The 13,927-nt window shown below is 41.2% G+C and overlaps 1 protein-coding gene across 1 annotated transcript in view; it reads left to right on the top strand.

Moving 5' to 3' along the window:
• AHRR (aryl hydrocarbon receptor repressor) overlaps positions 1–13,927 on the top strand; it is a 90,467-nt gene that overhangs the window by 49,926 nt on the left and 26,614 nt on the right. Inside the window, exon 4 of the mRNA XM_048289566.1 lies at positions 6,700–6,800. Coding sequence (XP_048145523.1) covers positions 6,700–6,800 — 101 coding nt within the window. The remainder of the gene's footprint in view (positions 1–6,699; positions 6,801–13,927) is intronic.

Here is a 13,927-nt window from a genome sequence, read left to right as displayed (position 1 = left end):
GTGATTAAATAATGAAAGTTTTCCTGGAGGGAATGTGAAATGTCCTGGGAATACCCAAAACCTCTGAGGAACCTGCCTAAGTGAAGCTAGCTCTTGTTCTGATCAGGGTGAGGTAGACCAGATGACCTTCAAAGGTTCCTTGCAACCTACAACTTACTAAGTTTTTGTGGTTCCCTATCCTGACTCAATTGACAGACCTGGGTTCCCCATGGGTGAACCACTTTCTTAAAGCTTCACAGAACTCCTTGCACTGCAGCACAACAACATTTGCAGGCAATTGTTTTCAGCTTCTCAGCTTGCCTCATGTAAACTCTGTTTCCCAAAGGCACACAGACCTCTTTTTCACATGCAAGAAAAAAATACCCTGACTCGGTCACCTCTGTAAGAAGTCCTCAGTTTGTGTTTCTTCTTTCACCTGCGCCTGGATTCTGATGCTGCCTTTTTGCTGGCCTACTCAGTACTGCCTGCCCTGGCATCATACCAGGTCCATTCCAAGGATCATGAATTCCTACCCCAAGCTGATTCTCTTACTGACAAAACCTTGCTCGACAGTTAGGTCAAGAGGGAAAAGATAAGACTGATGGGTTTTAGAGGTCAGTGTGAAGAAGATGGTGGATTTTTTCTGGGAACTGGAGCAAAGCACACCAGGACCTCCCCAAGGCAAGAGGCTTGTCCTTCTTCCCTTTTTGCCTGCTGGAAACCCTCTCTGAGATCTCGTCCTTAACATATTGTCAGATCACCACTAAATTTTCTAATGAGCAGAATCTCTCAGAGCTGATGTTTGTAGAAAAACTATAGGAATGAGAGCTTTTTTGCTCTTTTCTCTGTCTTTCTGTAGAAATAATTTCCATGTGTACTCTTACACACACACAGACAGCACTGGCAGCTGGATCACTGTTTTAGAGAGTTTATCTGATCTGCAATAATTTCTGAAAACACAAAACCCTCCAGTGGGAGATAATGAAACCGACCGCATTGATGATCGCTCCAGCAGAGTATTTTACTGTTTGCAAAAGGATTTGACTGCGGGGAAACACTCTTCACCCTTCGCACAACGGGCTCTCTGCCTTCTCCTTGCTGCACGAGAGTTATTTTTCTGATCCTTTACTCTAAGCTCCTTTGCTTTTTTTAGGCAACTTCCAGATATCTGATACAGTATATAATGAGGAATTAGGTTCCATTACACGAAGGCTTAACCTTCTCAAAAAGCATTCAGCGCTTGCCAGGAGTCATCAATATTTAACAGCTGTTGTTATTATGAAATACTTCATAGGGTAATGTGGCTCGTCTGCTCGCACGCAAGGGTTTGAACGGCAGCCAGGCCCCTGTCAGAGCCGCCGGGAGATTGACAGGCGGCGAGGCTTGCGTGACAGCGGGGCCGGGGTTAGTCAGCACTCTGCCTCCTCCGCAGCGGGGACTTCTCCTCCCCCTCGCCTCCCTTCAAAAGGGCTCCTCCGGACGCGGTGGGACACGGGGCTGGGGGCTCAGGGGGGCTCAGTGGCCCCACCAGCCCCGCGCACGTCCGTGGGGAGAGGAGGGCAGTGCGGTGGTGGCATCTCTTTGATGCTGCTCTCGCGCGGGGGAAAATGGATGAGGCTCGCTGGGAAAGGGGAACGGTGGTTCGGGAAGAAAGAGCGGATGGGATCTGGAAAGCAAACAGTTCGGTTTGTACCTTAAATAAATGTCATGCTGTACTCGAGAAACTTCAAAGGGAAGTCAGATTTCAAAGCATCTCTTAAGAAGAAGCAGACTGAGAAAACCGCTAAGTTGGGAAGAAAAACTCTGCATTACTGCTAGCGTAATTTCATCTGGTGTTCTGGTAGCCTCCGCAACAGGACCAAGCACCATCCAGCTTTTATTCAGCTTTTATGCATTTTGGTGCTGATTTCTTTACCAAAGCATTTGTACAACCTGTGTGTTGTGGCCTTTCAGAGTGCAAATGTCCCTTTCATGTTGTTTGGCAATGTATAATAACTGCTCCTTATGCTGTGTATTTTTTAATTTCAGTGTGCATCTAATGACCCCCATCCTAATTGTCACTTGGTGTTCTCTGTAACAGAGCCAGAGGAAACAGACCATTTCAATTCATGACTCTAGGTTTGTGAAGCAGAATTGCTCATACCGAGTGTTTCCGAGTCAATTTGTTTTGTTTTCTTATTATTCAGAGTAACACGCAGAGCTGATTCTTCCTGCAGCTAGAAGATCCAGGAAGAGAGACCCTGTTCTCACTTCCTTTCGAGTAACAGTTACCAAACGTAACATTTGCGTGCTTAAAACAGTGTCTCTGAACCTGCAATCTCGATTCGGGTATTTTCATCTGCCCGTTTCAAGAAATGATACCCTGGGCATCATTGGAGAGCACTGGTAGTCCTTGTAGACGGGCTTGAAACTGATTCACCAACTTGAATCTGATGAGGACGGTATGGTCCCTTCTTACACCCGAAAAGAACCCAGGCAAGGTGTTCAGTTCAGAAGCAGCATCCCTTCACTGCTCATTTCTTGCCTGTGCTGTTGCTGGATGCAGGCACCTGGGGCAGCTGAGGTACAGTTTGCCCCCTCATTAGTTTGTTACACACCCTAACTCAGGAGGTAATTTTGCTGATTATTTTCTGAAGAATGAATGTTGTGCTTGTGCAGGATGAGGTACAGAAACACTCCAGAGAATGTAATCCCATGAGTTTAAAAACTATGGTTTTATGAGAGTCCTGAAATCTCCATCCCTTTGAAGTAAAGAGTATCCTGCAATGAATAAATGTTCTGTTATTTCTGGGGGAAAGGGAATGGCTGGTTTTATAATGCTTCTATAGACTGTGTTAGGCAGCTTTTCTCTTCTTTACAATATTCCAGATTTGGTTTTTTAAGCCAAGGAGTTTGCAAATGCAGATAGAAATGCTTGTATCAGAACTGGAGGCTCAAAAGAGATCTCAGGTTTTTACATTGTTCTGGGCAGAGACAGTGCAGCTGTGAAAGGCTCAACAGCACTATCTGTTATAGTCTCCTCTGTGGACGTTTTTCTCCATTAATTAACTGTCAATTCTAACTCTACATTATTTTTTTTTGTTTCCACTCCTTTCACTGCTTTCAGATTAGAGATTGAAACGATGTCCTCAGATCTTTGACCTTTCCTCCAGGAAATTGCATAGGCCATTTTATTTCACTTTTTCTCCCCCTCTTGCTCTTCCTAGCCCCCTTTCCCCTTGCCCTGTATATTTCCACAGTGTTGTCCTTTGTAGGACCCAGCGTTTCCAGACGTGTTGGCTTTTAATGTTGCATGGGATTGCACCGTGCTCACTAGATCGCACGACCTCGCAAAACTGTCAGCCCTGGTACATGTATCTCTGGTATTTATCATTCTATGGTATCAATATGCTCATTCATCTTCTTTGGCAGAACAGCTCCATCTTCTGTTTTATTTCATGTTCTGGAAGTGCAGGCTCGATACGCTGTGCTCAGAAAAACATCTCTGGTGTTACCACTTCCCCTCTCTTCTGTTTGCCAGTTTTGAGCCCCGTAGGTGAGTGCTCTATGCTGACCATCAAAAGGGTTGCCTCTCCCATAGAAAGTAGTCAAAGCTCCATAAAGATACAACTCTCCATTTTTTTTTACAGCCAGCAGCATTCATTAGAGTGCCCGCAATATCAGCTTTTCTCTTGCCCCATTCTTGATATATGGGAACTCCAGCAGCCTGTTTCCCCCTCAGGTCACTGAGTCATCCTTTGCTGGTTTTTATTTTTCGGCTTTCCGCTATTTGCTCCTCCCTGCCTACCAGAGACAGTACTCCTGCCTTCCTCAAGCTCTCGTTTTTTTTCCCCATCATAGGCTTCGCTGTTGCTCCAGAGGAACGCCATTTTATGAGATGTGTAAGCTTGATCACAGCTGTCTTGGCATCAGGGCCTTTTCTGTCAAGCCACCCATCATAACCAATGATTGCTGTCCTGTTCTCTCTCATGATTCTTGGTGGTGACAGGCGTATTGTTAGACTGTTCTGTTTTCTTTTCTCTGTTTTTCTGCCTAGTCAGATAACATCTTGCAAGTTTCCCTCATCTGCCTGTCATGTCTTGCTTTTCCTCCTCCTCATAATTTCTTTCAGGGATCTGTGTGGTTTTCTGCCTGTCTTGTTCTGCTTTCTCCAGGTGACAGGCTATCACCAGCACCTCTCTTCTGAGGTGTCACTGCAGTACCAGCCCAGCTGTGGGTGGATTAATCAAGTATTTCCAGTGCGGGGAGGCAGAAGGAGAGTGAGCAGTGAGGGACCGCTCTGCTGCCTCAGGTGCAAGGAGCAAACGTTCCAATCTCTGAGGAGCATTTGCTTCTTGGAGCAATGGTGTTATTCATCTTTCTCTGATGGTGCAGTGGGTCTCCTTGCAGTCGAGCCAGTGAGTAGCACATGCTCTGAAACGGATGTGTGTGGCCTAACATATGGGTAACTCTAACTGGCAAAATAACATTAAAATACTTTCCATTTGGAGATGGAATTTATAGTAGCCAGACGAGTTGCAGAACAAACATCTCTTGTGCTTCTGCTGCTGTGTTTGTATGAGCCTGAAGGCTAACAAGCAGGCAGGGAGCTCTGGCCCGCTCAGCTGAGTAAAATAATAGTTTCCACTAACGATGAATTTCGAACGGATGGAATTTTCGCAACACCAAAAGAGCGCATCAAAGAAATAAACCTTCGTTTCCTCTCACCCCTCCCTGTCTGTCCTTTAACCTGCACAAAGACCGCAAACCACCATGTCAGTAATTACAAAAACATCTTTTCTGAGGAGGGAAACTCTGGAAGAGGCCATTGGAATAGGGGCTGGGCTTTTAAAAATTTTTGTCACAAGGTATTTAAACGATGTGTGATGTGGCACTTAGGGACATGGTTTAGTGGTGGACTTGGCAGTGCTGAGTTAGTGGTTGGATTTGATGATCTCAAGGGACCTTTTCAAACTAAATGAGCCTATGATTCTATGTTTGTTCTTATAGACAGGCCTAGCAGAAGGCCTAGCTGATCAGGGGGAAAAAAACAACCGGTTCCAATTGCTTTAAAGGTACACCAAAATGAAAATCCAGATTTAAGAATCTGTATATTCTACTCACAGCAGCCTAGCTTAAAAGTCTGAAATCCCAAAATTGTTTTGGCTGGAAAATATGGGTAGGGATCTGTTTAAGCAGCTTGAGATTTTCCTGATGTATTTTCCCATGCCCAGGGGAGGGATTTATTACATCTAATTATACATTTGAGATAATTGCTTTGGGGTAATGACCGACATTATCACTTTCAGCAAATATTTACAATGTAAGCTAAAAACCATCACAAATACTCAGTTTGCGTGGTTCTGAGTTTCCATCATTTGTTGCAAAATGCTGATATGTCTTGCAAACATCCCTTACTAGGCTGTTAAATAGATAAGAAGCTCTCGCACAGACTCAGGAGCTTTAGAGACTCACTGCCTGCCTCCTCTTCTTGTTCTGGTTTGGTACAAACTATTCCTGCCCATCTCAACCCTTATTTGGGGGGAGGTTTTTTTTTCTTGGTTGGGTTTTTGTTGGGGATTTTTGGTTTTGTTGGTTTTTTTGGTGTGGGTTTGGCTTTTTCTTTCAGAGGGGTGTTTTTTGTTTTATTAACCATCTTTGGCTGTGGCAGTTCCTGCTCCCCTTTGGCTCGAAGGGAAAATGTGTATCAAATGTCCCAGACAATATCACTGGGATGCTCTCCTCTCTCATTCTCTCTGTGAAAAGGAGAAAAACCAGAAAACTGAATCTCTATTTGCTACCAGGATATTTGTATGACCCTTCTCTGGAATGGGGCAGTAGGAGTGAAACTGACTTAATTTTTACTGACCAAGTGATAAAGACAGGTTCCTGTCATACTGCCTAGATGATGCTCAGCCCAATTATGAAGTGGTGCCAGCCTTCTCAGAAATTCTTTCATTATCCCCACAGATGGTATTGTATTTCAGTGATATTTCTGTAGGATATATTGATAGGAAGAATTTGAGGATTCAAAGATATTTGAGATCAAGCAATGTGAAGGAAGAGCACTCACCAGCTGAGTTTTCCATGAAAGCTGATTCAGGAATAAGCTTTTTTCCGCTATTGTTAGAAAAGTATATGGAATTTTAATCTATAATGAGAGCTATTCATGAATTTAATGGAGAAAATGACCTGCTAAAAACAAACTTTAAAACTCTGTGTAAAACTAAAACATTTTAAGAACATTCCCTTGAATCTTACAGTCAGGCTGAAACTTGTAAAATGAACAGGGTAAAGTGAGACCAAAAATAATCTGATGTCAAGGACGTCAGTGCTGAAAAGAAGAAACTTATTTCACTCCCTTTTCTTCTGAGCTATATAGACATTTCTCCGTATTGTCATAATACATATTTTTATAAACAAAACAACTTGCTAACTTTCTTTTGTTTCTTTCCTGTGGGTTTTGGTTGCTGCTTTATGTAGAGTAGACTAATGGAAAAAATATGTTCAATAAAAAATGTGATAGATATTTCACATAAAAAACATCTGGACTGCAAAATATGTATCTATCTCCAGCACAAGAAGAAAAAGAAGGAAAAGAAAGTTGTCAGTAACTGAGATCCAGACCACAAAGACAGTAACTACCAATTAAATTCAATGCATGTTAAATGCCTAAACAAGAGTTTTAGTCGTGACCCTAATCGTTATGCTTTCTAAATTGATGATAACTCCTTCCAACAGCCATTCAAGAAAAGCACTTTAAGAAGCAAGTTGGCCAAACAACAAAAGAAGACAATATATCTAACAAGACTGCTGTACAAGAAGGTGGACTTCTACTAGAAGTGAGTGAAAAAATGCTGGTTTTTTTCTGGCTGTAATTTATTCAGTTGATGATATATTTGGGCTGATGATTTGTGTCAGCTTTGAACAAACAGTCAGGCTTGGTGTGAATCTTTCAAGAACCACACTCGTGATCACTTCTTGCAAGAGCAAGACTGGCAGTCGTGACAGTCACGGTGTCCATTGGGACAATTGCACCTTGCACCCTTGCTTGCATCCTTGAAATTACCAGTGAACTCCAGCAGGCCAGTTCACAGTTCTTTTTCACTTTTAGGTTTATTTTAGTTGGCCCATATTTTGAGGATGTCAACATCAGATTTCCTTGTTTCTGATCTGAGCTGAGAATATTCTAGGATATTTTAGTTCATCCTACTTCCTCAGCTCTGTGCTCTGCACACACACCATGCACCATGTCAGCAAAAGTTACCCCTTCTATGTACTTTTATCCCCCTTAGGCTGACTTTATATTGGCAGAGCAGCATAAAGGGCCCATGCTGTTACTGAGAATTGGATCCATTAATCTGAAGGAAGAATTAATACTGCTGTGAACTACTGAACCAGCTAGAGCACAGCAGTCCATCCCAGATACATCTGCATTTCAAACACATGATGTAATAATGCCTCTTATACACTTAGGTCCTTGGAAATTCCTATGTGATTAAGATTACATATGTACAGTTGTTTTGGATAGGATAATACTCATGGTATAAAAATTGTGTTTTAATGACAACCCTGAGATGCATGTAAATGTAAATTAAATAGTAGACTCCAGCAAATAATAGCTGAATACTATTAAATTAAAGCACATTTTACCATGAGATCCAATACCATAAGTTACTCAAGTCTGTGGAATGGAAACTTACACCCTGCTTTCCTTCCTCTTAATATTTTAGAAGATTTTAATTTTAGATTTCAAAACAAGTAACACAGAGGCATCTGATTAGTTAGTTCTACTGCCAAAACAAGATGTTTGGCTGTCAGGTGTTATTTTGCAGACATTTCCATTCTCAATGAATAGGGAATAAAGGGTGTACAATAAAAGATAAATATGGTGAGTATATAATTTTTTAACAAGGGTCTCCTATATTTAGTCTATGTTTTGTTGTGTGTACATTACATGCCCACAAGTTATCGTCACTCAGCATCTTCAAACAGAAGTCCTACTGCTGTGAGTACCTGGAGAGAACACTGGCACACAATTTGGGGCAGGTTAAAAGAGATTGGTGTTACTAAATATGCTCTGTTTCCTGCAGGGTATGCAGGAGTCACATTCCCTCTGAATACAGGGGAGATATTTTATCCTGGATCATACTTAAAGTGGATCATTAACTGGATGATTAAGTGCATGTTAATATGAATGTACTTGCCAGGCTTCATTTATGGGCACGTCTGACCTAGAATAAGAGGGTGAATTTTCCTTGGGGCTTGTCGGGAATGTTCTCGGAGGAGTGAGTTTGGCTCGGATCCTCATTCAGTGGTTATGGCACATGAAGAAAAGTGGGTTTTTATGTTCCCCCAAATTCACCATGTTGGTTATTAAGAACTGTGGGATTTTAACTAAATATCACATTTTGGATTCCTTCCAAGAAGAAGCAAACCATGGTTGCTGTTCTTTGTATACTGACTTGTGAATCTGACCACTTTATTTGCTCTCAAAAGGTATTTTTCAGCTGTTGAAAGCCCCTTTTCATGTCATGACAACACCTTGCACTGTGCAACCTCTCCTAGATGCTTTATATAATACAAAGCAGAATAATCTGAATCACCAAAATATGTGTGAATAATACTGTTCCTGAGTGCAATGTTAATGGAAAATCAAGAATAATTGCTTGCATTTTTTTCCTAGTGGGTATAGTCACTCTGCTTTATGTATAGATAGAAATAAGGGATAAGAAGAACCTAGTTACTGGTAATTGTGTATCTGGGACTCTTGAGTCTTGGAACAATGCAGTATTTCCCCTTTCAGCTTGAAAGAAAACAATGGAATTAGGCTGTCTTCAAAATATGTTTAAAATGTTTTTTATTTCAAAAGGCTTCTGCCACAACATGTGTTTTTTATTTAAGATTTTATGGAGATTTTTTACAGCTACAATCAAATAGCTTTCATCAGCAATAACAGAATAAACAATGATACCAGTTTATCAAAGACTTTTTAGTGGACCACAGCAGGTATCTAAATAAATAATTTCTTCTGGTGCTTTAAGATCATTTCTTCTGGATAAGAGAGACTTTTCTTGCCATCTTTGTTTCCCTTTGAAGGGAAGACAGACAAAGCTCTAAGAACTAAAGTCTTAATTTCTTAAGGGATTTTTTTTGAGTACGCCCCATTCTTGCAATCTTTACTGTCCTTGGAGACTTCAGATTCCAACAGTTTGACTGCAGTAATGATTTTTAACTTTGTGCTTTCAAAATATTTTCCAAGACAGGTGGTTTTGCAACCCTTGTGCCCCATGCCTTCTGGCAGAAAAAGGGCCGCATTCAGTTTCTGAAGCCTGTTAGTGAATACTTAAGGAACACTGGGCCAAACCCATAACCAGAAAAAGGGGAAAATAAGCTGTATTGGCAGTCAATAAACCCAGATAGAGTTTATGGGGTGATGGGGTGGAGAAACACAATAAAATGGTGACTTGGGAAAATAATGAATCACAGGTGGGTATCTAGGCAATAGCCTTGATTGCAGGATTCATCTCATGGCTGTTAGCCACCTCCTGCTCTTCCCCCCCAGCTATGCTCCACTTGTAATCTTAAGTCCAGACTCAGAGTCTACGCTATGGTGCTGGTAATTGCCCATCCCAAATGGCTGTGGAACTGTCATGTGTTACATTATTCACTGATCATTGGAAGGATTAAATGCTTGTTGTTAAGAGGGAGGCCCTATATGGACTAGCTTTCTTAATGACACACAATCAGGCATCACCCCATCATCACCTCCGACACTGCTCCTTCAGTAATCAGCACTCATACACCAAGCAGTACCCTGCTAAAATTGTCACTTGGGCTTTATTGACCACTTCACAGTTGCTCCTGCAGTTTTTCTGCTTGCTATGGAAGAATAACTGATGTTCAAATTTCTGTCTCAACCCTTGCTGCTAAAGAGGTGCCTTGATGGGCTCTCTTTTCTTCTTCATTTTGTCTGCTGGTCTTCTGTTAATGCTCTTGTAGGCTGAAGCATGGGATCTATGGCATCTCTGTCTCCAGATGCGTCGGACATAATTCTTTTCAAGTGTGAAAATAGTGTTTTATAACCAAAATGTCACAAAAAATAGAAAAAAATACAGACAATGCAGGCAGCTCCCAAACAGATGCTAGTGGAGGAAGACTGCCTGGTTTTATCCCTTCCCTACTCACTGATGAATATCAATAAAGGCCAGACCTGGCCTTTTTTGTCATTTCTGTGCTCACTGGCAGTTCAGACTCTTTCAGAGAAGATCCATGTTGCTTTTCAGGATGCTCCAAGCCACGCTTTTGTACAGTTCAGGGTCAGATTTCCACGATTCTTCTACTTTTAAGGCTTCAGGGCACAAGAATCACGTTTCTCTGGTTTTGTCTCATGGTTTTCTTTATGGCTCCTGTTGAAGATGCCAGTCGTAAGACTGTCCTGATACATCTTATTCAGTGACACTCTACATTCCATTTAATTCCTTTATCAATGACCTGGATAATGGGATTGAGGGCACCCTTAGTCTGACAAGACACAAAATTGGATGGGATTGTTGGCCTGCTTGAGGGCAGGAAGGTTCTACAGAGAGATCTGGAGAGGCTTACTACTTACTTAAATTTTTAGACAAAGACTGTCAGGTGCCTGGCATCTTAAATATCTTAAAATCACAGTCATATGGTCCTTTATTTAAAAATAAATATGCATGTTTGAAAGGTATTATTTAACAATATGTTGCTACCTTAGAAATGGGTGCAAATAAGAAGCTTTCTGGGAGTTACTTTGAAGAGAGAGGTGAATGTGCATATTTTGGCACTGAAAGGTATCTCCCAGTGGCCTCTACTAACAGCTTGAACTAGAGTTCAAGTTTCATTCTGAGGGAGTTGGAAAATGATACATTAGAAAACATCCTATGGGTGCTGTTCTTCACTCTGCATGAGGAAATAACATAGGAAACCCTTTTCCCTCTTGGTTTCCTGTCATTTTTTTAAACTTGTTAGTGTAATTCCACTTCCTCCTTCCAAACTGATTTATGTAATCAGCTCTTGATAAAACTGTGCTCTTGAAAAAGGTATTCCAGTTTGAATTTCAGTCTGAAAGCAAGAGATTTTCCTCTTCCTGTTATTTTTAAATTTAAACTTGAAAAGGCAAATTGCAAGTCCAATAAAGTGCATGGTGATTATATGGATCTACGACAAAGGCACAAGCTTCACAAATCAAAAACTGGTAGAAAGAGTTGTTTTTGGTTTATTCTGGTCTGGAATTCCTTTTCAGCTTCCAATGCTGCTGACACTTTCCTAGCACAGTCCTTCTAAAGTAAATCCTGAGAGATGATGATACAGTGCTTCATTTTCTTAATCTACATCAAAATAGGAAATTCTCATAAAAAGCTCATAGTCTAGTGGTTTTTTGTTTCAGTTAATGCAACTTTTTAAACTTACCCAAACAATGCTTTTGCTTTCCTTTGTTTTCAAATGTGAACCTTCTCCCAGTAAATTAGATGATATGATTTAAGCTGATATTAGTGACTTGGGATGACTTATGGAGAATTTATCCATGAAAAAAATCCATAAATGGGGTTAGGAGTGCTGTTTTATCACATGCATGCATTCAATTTTTTCTTGCCAGGCGTAGGCAAAACACAAAGGAACACTTTAGAGGCCCTGGTCCCTTTTTATCTTGCTTTTCAAATAGGCATATTTCTGAAATCCAGACTTGAAATTTGGCATGGCCACAGCTCTGTGCAAAAAACATCCTTTCTGTTGCCCTTTAAACAAATAACTAATGTTCTCGCTTATTCTTTTCTTTTATTTTTTCTTCTTCTCTGACAAATCTGGATAGAAAAGCCATGACCGCTAAATTCCATTTGCTCTCTCCTCCAGTCCTTAGTGCTACTATTACGACTGCAACAATCATGATGCTGCCACAGTGCTGAGATTTCTGAAATACAGGAGGTGGCACCATCCAACTTGGCAGGGTGACAGAGAAAACCAAAATCATGTTATCCCCTCCCTTCAGATTTTCAGCCAAACTACAAGAAAAGTGATAGAAGGTGGGTTTTGATGGGCAAAACTGTGTGGAAATAGTGAACAAAATGGTAACCACAATTGCCAGCACACATAGTGTCTGAGAAGCTTGACTTTTGCCAGGACTTTTGCAAGAGTTTTATGGAGGGATTTGAAAAGGAAAAATAGGTTCTTCTGTAGAGGCTTGTGTGGAGCCTTTTCGCAAAAGGGAAAATGCCAGTAAGTGCTTGTTTTCAAATCTCGTCTATGGGTGACATATTGGGCTGCTGAGAGTTAGTATTTAGATTCTCCAACACAAAATTACAGATTATAATTGAGAGGGGAGCAAGCTGGAAGTGGATTGGAAAATCAGGACAAGCAACTTATGTTTAGCGTGACAGAGTAGGGGGAGCAGGCAGCTGGCACAGGTGTGTGGTGAGGAGAGACAGTTATCATCCCCTAGTTGGTGCTGGCATCAGGAAAAGTGTCTTCTGTTTGTCAGGAGAGAGGCAAACCTGCTGTCATATGAGGAGGGCTAGCTGAGAACTTTTAGTTGTACCAGTGAAAAGAGCAGCTGTCCATCCGCAGTGTTAAGGTGAAGAATCAATAAGCTTTGGGCACAGACCAGACAGATGCCGATCCGAATTTCAGGCGCTGTTGCTGTCTCCAGACTGTTCATCACAGCCAACTCCACCCGAGCTCACTTTTCACAGCCGCTTCCTCTGTTTCTGCTCAGGCTATTTCGGTGCCTCTTGGAGAGAGTCCAGTGGCCACATAACTTCCTCCAACAAAACATATTCTCCCATTTCAGCTCTGTTAGGTTTTTTTCCTCTCACTGGCTTCAGAGCTAATCCTTGACAACTATTTCCACCAGTCAATGGGTTTGGTATCTGTATCTGAACCCTGCATCGAATAGATGCACCAGGACTTAGTCTGCTACTAGAACTGACTTCTTGCATTCAGGTAAAAAAGGCATTCATAACACACTGCTCCTTTCCTACTAATTTCTTAATTTACTTTTGAGGAAGTGTTTTTGAAGATGGCAAAGTCATGTATTGCAAAAAAAAACCCCCTAAAACATAGAAGAAATAGAAATACACTTTAAATAATTGCAATCCTACATTGTTTTAATTTGTCTTCAACTGGTTGAAGTGAAATTATAAATGAGCAGCCTAAACTGTATTCACAGATGACACTTGCTTTCAGTATATTCCTCATTCTCAATTCAGAAAAGCTCATGAGCTGCAGCCTTGCTATCTTCTCAATAAGATGAAGTGATGAGCAAGAAAGCAGGTCCAGGCTAGACTGTGTCCAGTCTGGAGAATTTTTGCAAATTTGCAATGATTTTGTTTAGGATGTTTCAAAAGAAAAACCTACATATTTTACGAGAAATATTGAGTACATTCCACTTTCCCTTTTTGTCTGCCTTAATTAATAAAATTTAAATGCTTGAACCAAAGCAGAGGCTTGCAGAAGAGACTTGGGGAAGGATTCATTTAGTCTATAATGCAGCTTAAGAGCTGCAGTCATTGCTGCTGGTTAGAGCAGTTGTCTCTAACTTTCTATCCTCACCCCTCTCCAGATAATCCACTGTCATTCACTTGACATCTAGATTAGAGGAAGTGTTGCCTGCCTCTCTGGGTCAGCATAATGCCTTTATAGCAGGATTCACCCCTGCTGTCAAAATGGGTTAGGGTGTGTTTGATACAGGATACTTACAGGATACAAAACATGCATAAGATGATAACTCGCAGAGTAAAACTTTTCCCAGAGTCAACTTCAGGAATGTCACACTCCCTGAAAATTCTGCTGAACTGAAACGGTGTTTATAAAGGCTGGTTTAGCATATATTATTGAACAGAATGTGAAATACAGATTGTTTTGCTCTTCTCCCCACCCCCTGAAATAGTTTCATGTTAGAAAATGTGGTATATAGTGCTAAATACACAGAAAAAGAGTGCTCTGA

This window comes from Corvus hawaiiensis, chromosome 30 (genome assembly GCF_020740725.1).
Source record: "Corvus hawaiiensis isolate bCorHaw1 chromosome 30, bCorHaw1.pri.cur, whole genome shotgun sequence".
NCBI lineage: Eukaryota > Metazoa > Chordata > Aves > Passeriformes > Corvidae > Corvus > Corvus hawaiiensis.
This window is presented reverse-complemented; position numbering and strand designations above follow the sequence as displayed.